At 42.6% G+C, this 17,501-nt stretch overlaps 1 protein-coding gene across 1 annotated transcript in view; it reads left to right on the top strand.

Annotated features, from left to right (window-relative positions):
• Nucleotides 1-17,501, top strand: part of kcnh7 (potassium voltage-gated channel subfamily H member 7) — a 42,448-nt gene that overhangs the window by 15,509 nt on the left and 9,438 nt on the right. Inside the window, exons 4-8 of the mRNA XM_008288401.1 lie at nt 5,407-5,837; nt 7,104-7,315; nt 9,093-9,518; nt 12,344-12,743; nt 12,853-13,052. Of these exons, the coding sequence (XP_008286623.1) occupies nt 5,407-5,837; nt 7,104-7,315; nt 9,093-9,518; nt 12,344-12,743; nt 12,853-13,052 (1,669 nt within the window). The remainder of the gene's footprint in view (nt 1-5,406; nt 5,838-7,103; nt 7,316-9,092; nt 9,519-12,343; nt 12,744-12,852; nt 13,053-17,501) is intronic.

Below are 17,501 nucleotides of genomic sequence, written 5' to 3'. Positions count from 1 at the left end.
AGGGTGAGATTCACAGAAACGCTTAAGGCTTTGGATATTTTAAGGTTATCTCAGCTGGCACGCCTTTTCGATGTTGCATGGAGGTCAGGGGCAGTGGTGGTTAATTAAAAAGAACGACCAGAGGTGGGGTATCACACTGCCCAGCCTCACTGGGAAGGTCAGGGTGATGAAAAGGAGAGTCCGACCAATAGCCAGACCTTGTTTTGTGCTGAAGCAATGCGGATTCCATCCTGGCCACTGTACCATGAATCAGCTCTTTAAAACTGGAGGGTGCTGGAGGGAATTGCCTCTCTGGACTACATTCTTTCTAGACCCGCAGAAGTCTTATGAATGCATCACTTGTGTTTTTTTTTTTTTTGTAAGGGGCTCTGTGGGAATCTGAGGTCACTGCTTTGTGCCGTTTATTCTCTGTTTAGGGGAAGTCATATCTGCAACCGAGTATGCCGACACGTACCTAACAGCAGACGTTCCCAAATTAACAGAGTTATGATCAGAAACATGGTTCAAGTATGAAAATCTGCTTTGATCGACATTTTTGCAGATTTCAAACATTCCAATTCAATATTTTATTAGCGTGCCCACTTGCCGACTTTCCTGCCCAAACATATAGGACATACAGAAAACCCTTCTTCAACGTGATATATTCAACTTTTTTGGTGTAACTTAAACAGCGAAAACATTTCAGAGCTCTTCCACAGAAAATAATGTGTATTAATTTGTCACAACTTCTTCAAACTCAAACCATCTCTCAGCGATGTGGAGAAGGTAAGTTTGATTTTTTTTCTATTTTAAACTAAGAAAAGCACGAGTTTAACTTATCAGTGCATTATTGTCTTGGTAAGCTGGCATTAGCCTTCAGTTAGCTAGTTACAGTCTAGTGATGTAATGTTTAATAAGGCTTTTTTATGCAGAAATATTCAACATAAATGAATTGAGAAAGTTACGAGACTGCGCCTGTAAAAAGTTAAATATGGAACCGATTTATATTTGGGGCTGCAAGGTGGCTCAGTGGTTAGCATCATTGCCTCACAGCAAGAAGGTCGCCGGTTCGCGTCCCGGTGAGGACACCCGGGATCTTTCTGCGTGGATTTTGCATGTTCTCCCCGTGCAGCGTGGGTTCTCTCCGGGTTCTCCAGCTTCCTAGACTGGTGACCTGTCCAGGGTGTCCCCTGCCTTCACCCTAAGTCAGCTGGGATAGACTCCAGCCCCCCGTGACCCTAGTGAGGATTAAGCGGTGTATAGATGATGGATGGATGGGACTGATTTATATTTGGCCTTTATGCTCATGTAGCCACCTTGTACCACCTTGTCTTGCTTGTGTTGGTGCTCCTGCTTTGTCAATGCTTGTAATGCTCTCTGAAAGAGCAGTGAGGGGAGAACCAAGAAGTCACTGGGAGATAAACCTAGTGAGTAGCACTGTGGGGGGGTAATGACCAATGTACTGCTGTTGCTAAAAAAAGAAAAAAAACGTGCGTAATAGTGTGATGGAGCACGCATCACATTGCAGCACTCACATGACGTTGCATCACAATTTGCTCTGAAACCTCCCGATGTTACAGCAGAATTCTGCCTCGATCGCTGCATCCTGAGGAGTAATCCTCTGTGCACGTGAATGTTGAAGAAAACAACAAGCACTCTCCTGGTGTGCTCCACACACTTTGGAGGCTGTTGGCTCGTCCACTGAAAACTGTTGTTTCTGCTCTTGGTGGTAGCTGCAGAGTCTCCTCTTGTCATGAAGGTAGGTCCATATCCGGCTGCTAACTGGCACAGAATTTGATCTTTTCATCCAGTTCCTGAGAAATCTCATACGCACCCATTAGCAGTCACAAAAAAGTGTACAACAAAAGCCTCACTGCTGATAGCACAATGTCATGTGACATCCTGATAGATGGCAGCTACTTCTCGCCATGTTGCATGATTATGAAGCGCTCCGTGCATCCCCACCACCACGTTATTTAAATAATCTTACTGCAGTTACCTGTACTATTATGAAAGCAAGTTTTTATTGACCTTCGTAGAATATTGCACATTGTTCAGGAGTGTAAGAATTAAAGCTGTTCAAGTGCACGATATGAATACATGGTCCCAAAATAAAATGCAGCGGCAAACAGAAAAGTCATGATTGAACAGAGCCGACATTCAGAGCGAACCTCAAGTTTTCTGACAGTTTGTTCCAGACATGTGGAGCATGAAAACTGAATGCTGCTGCTCCATGTTCAGTCTTGACTCAGGGGACAGTAGGCAGAGCAGTCCCACATGATGTGAGATGTCCAGACAGTTGGTAATGGAGGACTGGAGCTGAACCAAATGAAACCAGCCGTAGAACTTTCAAATCTGTAACGCTCAGGAAGCAAAGATCTGAGAAAGGGCTGAACACTTTCTTGTTCTTAGTGACAACTCGGGGGGGGATGCATCTCAATCAGCTACAGACCTGTTCTGCTTCACATGATGCTGACAGAGATCGTTCTTGGTATGTTTTCTACAGTGATAATAGGTTGAGAATATAGACCCAAGGCATGACTAGAGGAAGATTTCTGCTTGGTTTCTACAATTTAATTTTGCAGACGCTTTCATCCAAAGTACATCTGAGAGCAGATACAACACAAGCAAGGATCCAACACTCGTGACTGAAGCTGAACACTGACTCGTAGTTGTTCTTATTTCACCTCAATCTTTGTTTAACTGACGGAAACTGAGCAGCAAACTTGTAATTAATAATTCCTTATGAATATGGTAGGATATTTCATGGTTTTCTATAATCATCAGCTCAGCCTTCTTATAAATATCAGCTTTGGTTTTATGTCAGTGGTGATACTTTTATACTGACTCAGCGAGATACAAATGTGTGATTTCCTGCCAAAAAAAACATGAAAAATGTATTTGGGTTGCTTGATTTAAAGTCCCTTTAGAGAAACAAACTTCTTTATAAAAAAATATATATATTTTAAGTCAACCTTTCAGTTTAAGGAAAACTTTCTGCCCCTTTACAAGATTCATGTCCCAGTCTGTACATTTAAGGATGCTGAGCAGCTGCCTTTCAGACCACTGGGCTTCATGCATAATATGCCCCTTATTTAGGTAACAGCGAAATGAATTTTAAGGGAAAATAAGTGTTTCAAGAGCTGCTTAATACAAGTAACTGCTACAAAATTCGCTCTACGGTTGTTTTCATTCTGTGTAATACATAAACTGCAATCTGATGGCACCACATATCAGACAGATGTTAGTTTTTGTTCAGCTGCTTTAGTTACTCCAACTAACCATTCTCCTTCTCTCCAGTTTGTTAAGGTTGGACTGTCTTCGTCCAATACAAAAACGATATCAACCACAGGCTACAGCTGCAAAACGCTGGTGACGAAGACTGTAATGTGAAATTGCACATAAACAATACAACACAACACAATAAACTACAGATAGTATAGAAGTAATGCCTCTTTTATTCCTGTCATGCTAATAAATAACGTCATCTGATCCAAGCTGTGTCACCAAGAAGAGTCTGTTTAAAAGTTTAGTCATATAAATAAAAGATCTGAATAGTTACTGTATTTATTAACCCCAATAATGAGCCATTTCTGTTTTTAAACATTGACTGAACTAGACTTTAAGGCTCGTAATATTGTGTTTTTTAAAGTACGAAATTGCATCAAGGAATCGCAATAACTGCTGTTTTTATGTCGATTTAATTTGACGTGCTGTTCTGGTGTTATATACTGTATTTGATCTCTAGGTGTCGTTTTATAAATGTTAAGGCATTTTTATTAACTAAATTATTCATTTTTTTTCCTCTTGTGATTTAGTTTTTCGACATGTTTTTTTTTTTTTTTTTTTAAATATTTAAATATTTTGTACATGTTGAGAACACTATCATCCTGTAAAAATGCTGAATAAATAAAGACTTTATTAAAAAGGCTTTAGCTTCTGCTGGTTATTTATTGTTTCATTGCTGAACTGTATCACGTTCAAGACCATCAAAATCAATGGGTTTCATCCTCTGGGGACCATGAAGTCATTAAGAGCTGTTGAAATATCATCGCCTGGACCTTTGAGCTGACACGCCAACAGAAGGACGTTACCACCTCTGGAGCCCTTCTGCTAGTGTGGCTAAAAATAAATCTCCTATCTTGGCTATTCTCTTTTAAGCACTCTTAAAAAGTGAAATCGGCACAGCAAAATATCTGTAATGTCAGTTTGAATGGTACGGCATGCTGCTAAACTCATATATTTTGGTTCATTCCTTCCCAGCACTATATAATATTTAAGAGGACTGTGTGTGCTGCTGTCGTTTTAGAATGTCAGATTTAAATTTATATGAGCTGCCGTTATGTAAGCATTCGGCCACAGCGGCGGCGAGGAGCCTTTAACGGAGCAGATGACAGAGGCTCCCTGCAGAGAACAGACAGAAAGGTTGTCCATATCTCCTGGCTCACGTTGTTATTAGGTTCCTCTGCAGGAACCTTGTCGAGTGTCGTGCCTCCCATTGTAAGCGGCCGCAGTTGTAACATCAGCACATTTGGCGAGGGAATGGAAACAGATGGCAGTGATGTTATGTGAGGAGGGTGCTGAGGGATGGGTGCCTCATGAGGGAGACAGGGCTCACTTTCACCCTCCTTCTATTGTTAATGAGTCAAAACTTTCGTTCCGTCCCCAAGAGGTCGTTAACATTTGCGACAATTCTGAAAATGTGAACGGTAAAAATGACTCGAATCAATGAGGCGCAATAAGGCTGTCGCGTGTACGAGCGCTGAAAGGATAAATCTCTTCCACTTGTTCTGTATTTGCAAAGATTAGTGCAATAAAACCATATTACAGAAACTATAGAAACGTCTTTGTGGTGTTTATCTCCCGACAGCTTGGAAATTCTGTATGGAAAAAAGAATCCTACAAGCTTTTAATTTTTAAAAAGTACACACAGCACCACACGTCTAAGAAAGCAGGGCCTAAACCCATTATTTTCATTATTAATTAGCAGATATGTTTCAGCACCTGCTCCTCTCAAGTGTTAGGATTTCATGTACTTGTTACGAGCACTACTTTATTATCAGTGTTGGTGCTGAGAGGAGGGCGCTGACACATTAAAAGCAGAACCATGAGGTATAAATTACCGTTCCAACACATAAACACAGTATATCATGGCTGGACTGTCATGACTTTGGATTGTTGGAGAGGGAGTATGTGATTTGCATATTTTATTTCTTCTTACTGGCAGGCTTATAGTTGTTTCGTTTCATTTTTCATGTTTTTTGGGGGAGAAGAAGGCTGTTATCCAACCATGAATGTAATTGTGCATTTTGTGAGAAAAATGATGCGATGCTTTTTTTGGGGAGAGAGCTGTCCATTTCAGCGCTCCACATTGAAAACTTAACAAGGCTTCCCTTAATTTCCTCTCAATTCTTCAGGGAGGAGCAGATTCTTCCGCTTCCGCCAGGCCGCTTTGAGCCTAATGAACACCAACAAGCAATCTCTTCCGCAAGAGGACCCAGACGCCGTGATGGTGGACTCGCCCAAAGAGGACGAGGACTCGGTGGCCCTTGAGAGTTTCCCGTCGCCCACCAAGAGCATCTGCAGTCCCATCGAGGCCAACGACACGCACGCCCTCATAGGCTCCAGCCACCACTCCTCCCAGGGCAGCGTCGGCCCCGAACCGGTTGACCACTCGTCGCCTAAGCTCCCCTGGGAGAAGCTGTACCACACGGAGCCACACCAGTCCTCTACCTCCCTGTCCAACACCTTCCCCAGAGACAGCATCAGTAGCATGAGGAGAGCCTCGTCCGTCCATGAAATCGAGGGCTACAGCTCCAACTCCAAAAGCTTTTTCAGGGATCGGCACACAAGTGAAGGTATGTCCGATGATTAGCAAAATAATCTAAGCCAATCACAAGACTTCAAAGCTTTAAGAAGTCATACACGAGCCTTGCAACAAATACTTTCCCTTATCTTCTCTGAAAGGAGGTTAATGAAAATGTTTCTTCTCCATTTGCTCTGTCCACTAAATGCTGCCTTTAGACAATGGTAGCCATGTGAGAGGTAATCACGTATTCCTGCCCATGATTTTATTGCTCAGTGCTGTTTTGGAGCATGACTGTCAAGCACGCAATCAGCATTAATGGTCTTCACAGAGCCACTTTGGTTGGATAGGTTGAGTGAGCTTACTGCACTTAATTATGTGAAATGAGTGTATACTTGGACCAGTGCAGTCATTTTGTCACATCAGGAGGCTATAAAAATCATAGAATGTAATCACATGCGCATCATCTCTGCTCTCATAAAAGTTGCTAATCAAAGCGTTGCCCTCAAATGAACCTGCATGCAAATATGCTTGCAAGTTTTTAATACCTCCGCTCACTAGCTATTGCTCACAGAGTGCAGCGTGTGTGAGAAAATTCCCTAAAAATAATTGCCAGCATAGTTTTAGGTTACAGGAACACTTGCTCTGTACTTAGCAGCCCACGCATGAAATTTCTCATGAGATGATTTTAGTGATGAGATGTGCTTTTTCTCTTCCGTTAACCCTTTCATCGTGGCTCATGTCGGTGTTTCCATGTGTGTTGATGCATGTCAGTGAGTGTCAAAAGGAAAAAAAGGGTCAAAACTTTTGCTTTTAGGAATGTGAAATATAAAAATAAATCACAGGTTTGCTTGAATTTATAACTGGTTTTAATTCACAACCAACAGCAGCTCCTGAGACTAGTCGTGTTGTGGTGCATTTGCAGAGAGAGAAAAAAAAACAGAGCTAAAATTCCCTGTAGTTCCTCTACTCTCCACGGATGCCAGAGTACATTAGTCAGTGGTACTGTAAGTATAGGAGGCTGCTACTGCTGCTGCTGGTTATAAATAGATTTACAGTATACAGAGCTCCATGTATCACCGTTATGTCACCCTAATGCCTAAAACAAAGAGGTTTAAGGCCGTACTTTGCAAAACTGATTCATCATTCATTCACTGAAATGATACTTTCCTTAAGCTCTGCTCACCAAATTAATTTTTTACATCTGCGTGTGAATAATTTTCACATATTTAATGATTTGCAATTTATAAAGTACAGTCAGGTGAAACAGGAGAAGTTACCCGAGGGCACTAATGTTATTGTTGTTCTGCACCATCAGGCCCTTTCAACCACGTGAAGTCCAGCCTGCTTGGCTCTACCTCTGATTCGAATATCAACAAGTATAGCACAATCAACAAGATCCCCCTGATTGCACTCAACTTCTCGGAGGGCACCGATAAGAAGACCCATTCTCCGCCGACGTCTGAGAAAACCATCATAGCGCCGAAAGTCAAGGAAAGAACTCACAATGTCACGGAAAAAGTCACACAGGTGAGTGGGAAAGTTTTGTTTAAATCACACGGGCCTTACTGTGGCGCCGAGCCAGAGTTCTCAGCAGCCACCTTCATGAGATCTGAACTTAGATCCTAATTGCTTTGTCATGTATTGCAAAGAACACAGCTGGCAGCATTTGGGAAGCATGCAAAGGGATAACGTGCTGTAACAATTTGTAGTGTCGTTATTGAATCGGGTGCCTCTGAGGAGGTTTTGTGGGATAGCGTGATAAAACTGATACCCGGCACATGCTGCACTTCGTCGGTGAGTTTTTTGTTTTTTTTTTATTTTGCTGGCAGATGAAAAAAGCAGCTGGTGATCCCATGTGTTACAGAAGTAACATATGGCCTGACTGCTGCCCATTCACATCAACAGTGGAGCGGTGAGATTAAGAACAAGGCGTTCTTCTTGCAGTATATTGTTGAAGAGGGGGGAAAAAATAAAATTGTATCAACACCAATTGAAGGTAATTGTTTCAGAAAGGGAGAAAGAATATGGTCCTATGTGGAAGCCACAAAGCACAGGTGCAGGTTCATAACACTTCAGCAGACGGCAGGGATTCAGTTTCTTGCCAAGGACAATGCAGCAGGTCCAGCGCTCCCTGTCATATGCTAAACAGGGGATACATTGTGCTGTCGTTTGATGAGAGGAGCGCCACAGCTGATGCCAGGGATAAGTAGGTGCACGGAAATTCATCACAATTTCGATTCTAAGCAAAGAAATACCCACGTTTAACCAAAGCTGTGCATTATTCAGAAAGCACAAATGCTTTTATTCACTGGGAAAGCAACCAGTAAAGCAATGTGTGTTGCTCACATTAACACGGCCAGGCCATGTCAGGAACAAACCAAGCAAAAGAGGAGCTCAGAAACCTTATATTTCAACTTCTTTCAACACAGCTTTCTCATTCATAAATGAAGAAGAACCATGATCATGATTAACTGCTCTCCCTCCCCGATGACTTTAGTTTGGAGTTTGGAGACACTGCCGAGATGTGAACGCTGCATCTACTTCCTGACTGCTAGCATGGGGAAATCTATAATTCATGTGTTGAAGATAGGGGAATGTGCTGGAAAGAATAGAAAAAAACGTTGCCCCCCCTTCCTCATCCTCACTCCTACACTATTTTCTGCCATAAGACAGCCCCTTTGTCTTTGTCTGCCACAGGTTATTAAGCCAAAAAAAAAAAAAACACGGGACGGCTCGGCCTTCGTGAGCACGATGAATAATTTACCGTCCAGCCAAAGTTCCTTCATATAGGAACATGTGTTTGCTTATCAAAACGTAAAAAGAAAAGATCGTATGTTTCAGCACAATTCGACACAGCTCTCCTTCACTTTATTACCTGCAGAGTAAAGTGCTTATGGATTTTTCTCTAAAAGCAACACAATGTACCTCTTGCCAGCGTAGAACAAGTCAGGGGCAGTCACATTATTCACGGTGCCACGACGTCTACTTGTCATACCAGAGTGGCTGCCTTTACCTAACACGCTTTGACTGTAGAGGACAAACTGGGTGTCACAATTGCTGTCAATTCAGGCCTTGAAGTCTCTGAGGTGTGTTAAATTGTGTTTTGGACTTGAAACAGTCTCTAACCAAACTGTCAGAAGAGGAACCATCCAAGGAAGCATCAGTTAAAAGATGTGACAGAAAATAAAGTTTTAATGACACCCTCATCAACTCACCAGCAACTCAGGTTAACCCAAAATGAAAATATGTGAAATTTCCAAGGTTTTCCGAGCCGAGCTCTGACCCGATCTTCCCGCTCCTCCAGGTCCTGTCGCTCGGAGCTGACGTGCTGCCCGAGTACAAACTCCAGACGGCTCGCATTGACAAGTTCACCATCCTCCACTACAGCCCCTTCAAAGCTGTGTGGGACTGGCTGATCCTGCTGCTGGTCATCTACACGGCCATCCTCACTCCTTACTCTGCAGCTTTCCTTCTCAATGACCAAGAGGAGCAGAGGAGGCGCGAATGCGGATACTCGTGCAGCCCCCTTAATGTAGTGGATTTAATGGTGGACATCATGTTCATCATTGACATCCTCATAAACTTCAGGACCACTTACGTAAACCAGAATGAGGAAGTGGTCAGTCACCCCGCAAAGATAGCAATCCACTATTTTAAAGGCTGGTTCCTTATAGACATGGTGGCAGCGATCCCCTTTGACCTTCTTATCTTCGGCTCAGGATCAGATGAGGTAAGTTGTCTTCGATGCACATATTATTTTTTTTACATTTTTTTCTCCCAGGAAGCTTTACTGCACATCACCCTCTGCATGCTTGCACTGTTATCCAAGTCCAGACTTGTGCCCCTGGGCCACTACTTAAAGCCTGAATCTTTCTGTCTCGGCTCTGAAAGGATTACTTTAAATTGCATGTTTTTTTTTTTTTTTTTTTTTTTTTTTTTTTTTTTTTTTTTTTTTTTTGAATGGTCCTCATTCTAGAATCCATTTACACGGATTAATGGCTTACCAAATGGCAATCAATGGTGCATTTATGTGAGGAGCAGGCCAACAGGGCTGTGTGCACAGCTTACATGCAGATGTGAGATGGCCATTGGTAGGCTGGCTGCCAGGCCTGCTGGCTTGTTTGTTGGTAGGATATGTCCCCTAAGGCTCTGGATCCACTTCAGGGCTTTATCGTGCTTTGTAGGCACTCCATTACACCAGAAAAGCTCCTGATTATAAACCATAATCATCTTTTCCATCACTGCTGCTGCTGCTGCTGCTGCTGCTGAGTCAATTCAGTGAATGACAACAAATCAAAAAGGAAGTGGACATCTGTTTTTCTCACAACAGAGTGAGAAACTGAACAGTCCAGGGAAATTTGTAAATTAATTTAAAACATTTGCTTCCACATCACTAATTAACAGTGTTTACTTCATTTTCACCAGAGATGTGAACCAAAGAGGAGTCTTTTCGCGCCCACGTCTATAAATAGGCGGACATACACTGCGATGACATGACGTTACATGACTTCTATTTATAGCTTTTCCAGCTTGGCGTTTATAATTTTGAGACTGAACGCACAGAGTCCCACCCAACCGCGGTCTCATTCAGAAAATAAAAGCGACTGAGACCGTGGCAGATGGTTTTCACAAGGCTCATTTAATTTAGCAGCTTAATAAGACGGTTTTAACCTACAAGCGCTTAAGTAAACCTTTTGATTAGAGTAGGGAATATATGGGAAATAGATTTTAGTGTCTCGCTGCGTTCAGAACAACTTACCGTAAGATTGAACATATTGTAAAGGGCGTCATTCAAAACTGGCATTACTCAGTGTTTTGTGAGCGATAATCACGGAAACAGAGAACACAGAATGTTTATCTCAAGCTGTTATGGGGGTAAAGGAGTTGAGTGCTTTGTCCCAACTCGCACCCAAATGCTGTTCCCATTAGAGATAAAGTAGCGGGGGTTGTTGTGCTTTGCGGCAGTGTTACGTAATTGCCTGTGTAGGTACATTTAAGAGTTTAATTTCATTCAGTTTATCTTTTATTAGACTGCAGATTTTTAAGTTTAGGATTAATGTTTTGGTTTTATGACATGAATAATAGCTGTCAGTAAAACATTCCTCTGATGAGGCCAGTTGGGAAGCACGCAAACGCTGATTTACTATCAAATTCAGCAGTTTAGGCCTTTAAATTTTACCTGAACAGGCAACAGACTGACAAGAAAAACTACACACAAAGTTAGTATTTGGAACTCGGCCATTATTCAAACACTGTTTTAGTAACACTGTTTAAAATGGTGCAGCAGCTAAACTTGGACAAGATGTTTACTTTTATTGCCACCAATAAACCAAACTTTAGCCAGATAAAGTTAACCTGAACAAAAGTTTACAAATAATTCTAACATTTTAGATAATAATTACGGTTCACAGTCATAACCAGCCAGATCATGAAAGTTTAGTGTCAGCGTCAATGCATTAACGTGAAAGAAGGACGTCTTTTTAAAACAGCCACTAGATGGAGAAAACACAAAACGATGCCCTTTGGTGTTTTCTTGTAACTAAAGTCACCAAAACACATTACGCATAACCTTGACAAAACCCTAACAAATGTGCAGAGTCCATTTCCTTCCTTGGTAACATTTGCAAAGTCAGTTTTTGTCAACATTCAAAATCCTATATTGTGTTCCAAAAATGGGTGAAAATGATAAAGTTCAAAGTGAGGTTACATGTCATCATCATGCTATAAAATGGCTGTGAAGCACATTTCAGATAAAGTCAACTGCACAGATTTCTGCTTGTCAAAAAAGACAGTGAAAGTCAGTAATAAAGAATAAAAATGGTTTGTGGTGCGAGCTTGAGACTGGTTAGAGACAGAATAACAATATTGCAGGATGCTTTTGTTCAAAGCAGTAGAGTTACTCTATCCGGATTTTGAGGGCCTAATTGGCTTTGTAAACCCCGTCAGGTCATTTCTGTGGTTGTGCTGTGACTGAAAATGTTTGAATAATGGACACAGTAATTGTGTAACTGATATTTTAGCCCATTATACAGACCCGAATACATGGCAAGCAAAGATTCTGCCACCATATGTTGAAGGCAGATTCATTCTTCAAATTCAAGAACGTATCAGATTTTGTCCCGCAAAACTACTCTTAAATACAAAAGTAAATATGGAAATATGAGCTTAATTTTCAAAGGCTATTCTGGTATTGTATGGCAAATAAATACTACTGTGAGTGGCGGTTATAGTTGCTAAAAGAGTTCTTGATGACACAAAAGCCGATGCACAACTCCCAGAGACCCATTAAGTGAATGTCACTCTTGATTTTAAGGTTAAATAAATTAGGACTTTTCTGAGGCCTGTTAATTCGCCTTTGACCAAGAAACATGTCGAGAGTTGCCACAATAGAGTTTTGCTTCTTGTCTCTGTTAAGTAAACAAATTGCCTTTAGTTGGCAAAGTGTCTCTCTTGATTTGTCACAGCTTTCGATTTGCTGGTGACCAAATGAAGAGAGCGTTTGTAGAGCACTACTGCTACCACAAATACATTTCTTTGCTGTGCTTTTTTGTCCAGACTACCACTCTGATTGGCCTGCTAAAGACAGCGAGGCTCCTGCGATTGGTGCGTGTAGCCAGGAAGCTGGACCGCTACTCTGAATACGGAGCCGCGGTCCTCATGTTGCTCATGTGCATCTTCGCCCTCATTGCCCACTGGCTAGCCTGTATATGGTACGCCATTGGCAATGTGGAGAAGCCCTACTTGGAGCACAAGATTGGCTGGCTAGACAATCTGGGCGTGTCCATAGGGAAGAGATACAACTACAGCGATCCCAGCTCCGGGCCCTCCATCAAGGACAAGTACGTCACAGCGCTTTACTTCACCTTCAGCAGTCTGACCAGCGTGGGCTTCGGAAACGTTTCCCCAAACACCAACTCAGAGAAAATCTTTTCCATCTGTGTCATGTTGATCGGCTGTGAGTATGTTACAGTCCGTTTACTGAATGTGTTATCATTTAGCATAACTTTATTCTGTTGATCTAACTATTTGTCACTCACTTTCACTGATTCCTGTCTTTATTTCAGCTCTCATGTACGCCAGCATCTTTGGAAATGTCTCTGCCATCATCCAGAGGTTGTACTCAGGCACGGCCCGCTATCACGCTCAAATGTTACGGGTCAAAGAGTTCATCCGCTTTCACCAGATTCCCAACCCACTGAGGCAACGGCTGGAGGAGTACTTCCAGCACTCCTGGACCTACACCAACGGCATCGATATGAACACGGTAAATGGCGAAAATGAGCGCATCTGCTTCTCAATATAACCCCAAACGACGACTAACAAAGTAACTGATTGCATTGAATGATGGTGGAAATGATGATATGCGAGATTCTAAAAAGTGCTTTCTTTCTCTTGTCTGCTTTTCGTCTGGATTAACGTCTCTTCATTGGTAAGAGCAGGAGGTACATACTTTTATTTCTTGAAATTTTCATTGCAAAATAAGTTTCACTGCTGTTTAAAATATGAACACACATTATTCCGACAGTGTCAAGACTGGATCCATGATTTCTGTGTACATTTACTACAGAGCAAAGAAACTCTATTTTAGAGTAAAGCATGCACGTTAAACTTCTATGCATTGAAACTGCATTCATATAAGCTTCATTTGCAATATTGCTGGAGGATAAAGCAGTGTACAGACAACGGATGGGTGGATTTTCATTTACATACGTAAACTCAATTTTGGATCCACATTAAAGAGGTTGTACTGCACACTGTATTCATTACTAATTATTATTAGACAATAAAGTTTTGCATATTTATTACTTCGACGCTTGAGCAAATAAACTGTAATTGGCATGTTTGAGATGGTAGCACTGCATGTTTGACAACAGAAGTTATTTCCGAGGTAATTTCTGTGAATTTTAGTAAAATTCCTTCTCAGTTTCCCGTCAGTTCAGGAGACAAAGGAGAAGCATTAAAGCACCATTTTCCCATCAATTAGCAATAGTCATCATGCATTGTCCTTGTAATACCCAGGACTTTATAGTCTGAGCCACAAAATGTATGAAATGTGTTATTAAGCAGCAAGATCAAGTATAAGGTTATGGTTATGAGGTGTAATTAATGGACAGTAAGCTCAGTTTTGTACTTTGGCGAGCAAAAAAAGTAATACTTTTTCTCGTCATATTGATGCAGTACACTTTTTTTTCCCTCACTCCTATATTATGTGTTGCTAGTTCGATATAAAAGAAAGAGACAAAGCTGAAACTGAGAGTACATTGTGCTGTGTATTTAGCTCGGGGGAGTGGTTACATAAATCCTGGTGGCTGTTATTTTTAAATGATGTATACTGGGGTCCAAAAGTGTGAGACCACGAGTGAGTATGCTTCTAAACTGCATTTATATTTATTACAACATCTTTCATTACAAGTGACGTCAGCTTAACTTTTTGAAGGTAAACTCTGACAAAACATATATAATGTGCTGGTATTTATTATGTCCCCGTTTGCTTTAATCCGTAATTAGCATCTTTTTATAGTCATCCTCTGTGAAATGCTGCTATATGTGAGCCCACCCTGAGCATCTGGCTTTGTTTCCCCTCCAGAGGAGCGGTTTAGAGACTGCGACTCGTCCTCCCAGGCTGCCACTAGACAACTTTGTTCTGACACTTCTCATGCTTTATCAGCGACGAAGCCTCAGTGAACCACATCTGATGCATTAATCTTCCGATGGCGTGGTCACTTTCAGTCTGCCTGATCCAGTTTCCGCAAACCAAGCCATGCCACTGCCTCCTTAGAAACCTTGAATAACAATTTGACTTTTGACACGTTTAAGCATTCCACGTTCCCTCTCGTCACAATGCTACTTAGCGAGCGGTGCTCCGCGGGAGACTCGAAGCTCAGGCGTATTTTTAGCAGGTGAACAATGGCTGCAGGTTGATTTATTCCAACGAGCTTCTAATGAGTCCATCAAGTCTGAACACTGGAGAAGGAAATCTGACCTTTTGTACAAAGAGGTTAACTTGGCCACTAATCTGCTTAAATTTGATGTAGGACCTAGAAATAGTGCAGAATCTGAAATCTTGTAGAAGAGTTAATTTGCAAAAACAGAAAACTGCATTTTTGTAGATTTTCAGAAAACTTATTTTTTGGTTGTTTGCTTGAGATAATATTAATGTAAGTGAAGCTGAGTGGATTTGACTCAGTAGAAATGACATGTTGTCTCAGGTAGACGATGGAGACGTGGGTTTTCTGAAGGTTTGAGAAGATGGAGTTATCTGTTCATCTTCACATCTAACTTTATGATTATTAACAGGTGAACATGTAAAATGAAAGATTTGAGTTTGTCTTGAGACCTTTGGGCCCCACTGTTGGCAACAATCTGACTGGTTGTTCCATCTTAATGCAGATTAAATGTTTAGTTGAAGATCATGAGCAGGACCACACCTCCATCACCCCACTTCCTGTTGTACATCTCCACACACACCACTCCTCTCCTGTACTGAGCAACACAAGTTTTTAGAAAACTCTTGACTCACCACGGATCGCTCATCCATCAGCCCTCCGCTGTGGGAACCCGGCTCCAGACCTCATCCACGCCGATCAGCCTTATACATCCACACCGAGAAGATCAGCGTCGCTCCACCATTAACCGCAGGTCCTGAAGACACCTCCGACCAGAACTCCTCCTCCAGCCGAACCGGACTCTCCTCCTCTGATCGCTCGCCCTCATCGCGCAGCTTCAACCGCGGTGGTTCTTCTCAGGAAAGACCAAACGTTATCACTCCCTCCTCAACATCCACTGGCTTCATGTCCGAAGCAGGTGAACCTCCAGAGAAGCCGCCGCGTCTGGAAACGATTTGCGCTTCTTCTTCAGTACCGACAGACGGAACCTCCGAGCAGACCGTTGTGGGTCTTTAGTGAGTACTAAGAGAAAGGCTTCACCTGCCACCGCGCTGACAGCAAAGGTAAACTTTCCAACTTCTAACCACCTGCTGGAGCTCCGATCACGTGATCAACCACAACAATCTTCTCCAGCAGACGTCCAGCTGTGCGCCGGGGCGTGACGTCACCACGCTACCTGTAGCTCCGCCCAATTAAAAAAAAATTGACAGGCAAGAATCCAGACAAGCCAACTCTTAACACACCTGGAAACGCTCAGACATTTCTGACAGATCTCCTAGTGATAGCCCTTATTACAAAATCTCCAAGTGGATCGTCGTTGGTCTTCATAAAGCTTCACCTGCTACCACGCTGACAACAAAGTTCAACTATTTCAACTTCTGACAAACTCCCGGAGCTTTCAACCACAACAGTGTTATCCCCTATAAGATGCCAATTTTGCTCCCTTCCCTCATTCCCAGCTCCACCACATCAATCAGCCAGTGGCACATACCTCCAACACCCAGGACGCGTCCAAATCAGAAGTCCAAACCACCTCAACTGGCTCCCTTCACTGCGTATGAGCAACAACTGCTTCCTTCGGATGACAAGCTCCTCATCATATCTTAAATGCCCAGCCAACCTACAGAAGAAACTCATTTTTGCCCGTTTATACCCACAGTTTCATTCATCTGTCACTACCTCACTACCATAGGTTAGGGTTGGAATATAGATTGACCGGTAAATCGAAAGCTTCACCTTCCAGCTCAGTTTCCTACTCATCACGATGGTCCTGTCCATCTCATGATCCTATCTTCCATCACTCGTGAACAAGATCCCGAGCAGCAGTTCACAGACGTGCTCCTTTTACTGGTTCTGGGGGTTTCTTGGTCAGCAATGGTCCCCATGTCATAGCCACTGGAGTTCACACAGTTCCTTCAAAAACCTAGATTTAAAATCTACCCTATTGTTATCGCTACCCTGTCATAGAGCTGCAAATGGTCAAGTAAAAAAGCAGTCCTTGTTCAGTCTGATGGCCTCACCCTCCTCGTCTCTCTAACAAAATTTGAAGCTACTCTCCTGCAGACATGCCTTTTGTTTGGCGCCTCACGTGGCACTCAGTCTTCAACCTGTTCGTCCTGCATGCTGAACACTTCCCCGGCTACTGCAACAATATCGCTGACCCCCTTCACTCCCCCCATAATATATTCTGCTCCTCCTTTCCATTAATCAACGTAGCTAAATTACCCAGCTTCATCTCAAATTGCTCACCTCAGTCTGGACCTGAAAATACCCACGATGCCTCTGCAGCATAGAGGTGCTTCACCTTCTGACGCTGAGTTTATTACAGAGACCAGCAGGTGAAACCTTATCCTGAATCCTCGTACACCTTGAGGAAGTCCATCTGGAATCCTGGCCTGCTCTCTGGCCACTCCTTCCATATTGACACAGCTTCCAGTCGAGGGGTTCTGCACCACCTGTATCAGCTTCTCCAACCCTCAAGACCTACGTTATAACCGTTTCATTCTTATGGGAGGCCTTTTTTGGGGGGTCTGCCAGCCCAGGAGCCTCTGCTGATCCCTGACTAAGCCTTTCCCCACAACACAACAGCTCAGCTCAGTCATTACCAACATAACGCTCATTTGCATCCATTAAACAATCGAGCTTCAAACTGATGGTGTGGTCACGCTCGTGAAATGGAGATAAAATCTTTAGCTGAAGTTCACTACACCTGAGTCACTCCCCTTCTTGTCATACATCTATACATACCACTCTGCCCTTATCACGTGTTAGTTCTGGCTTCTCATGCCCCACACACCCTCCCTTTACCTCTGCCTCCTCTTCCTCTC

Source organism: Stegastes partitus, unplaced genomic scaffold, assembly GCF_000690725.1.
Source record: "Stegastes partitus isolate 25-593 unplaced genomic scaffold, Stegastes_partitus-1.0.2 Scaffold557, whole genome shotgun sequence".
Classification (NCBI taxonomy): domain Eukaryota; kingdom Metazoa; phylum Chordata; class Actinopteri; family Pomacentridae; genus Stegastes; species Stegastes partitus.
Note: the sequence above shows the minus strand (reverse complement) of the source record. Positions and strands in the feature narration are given on the sequence as shown.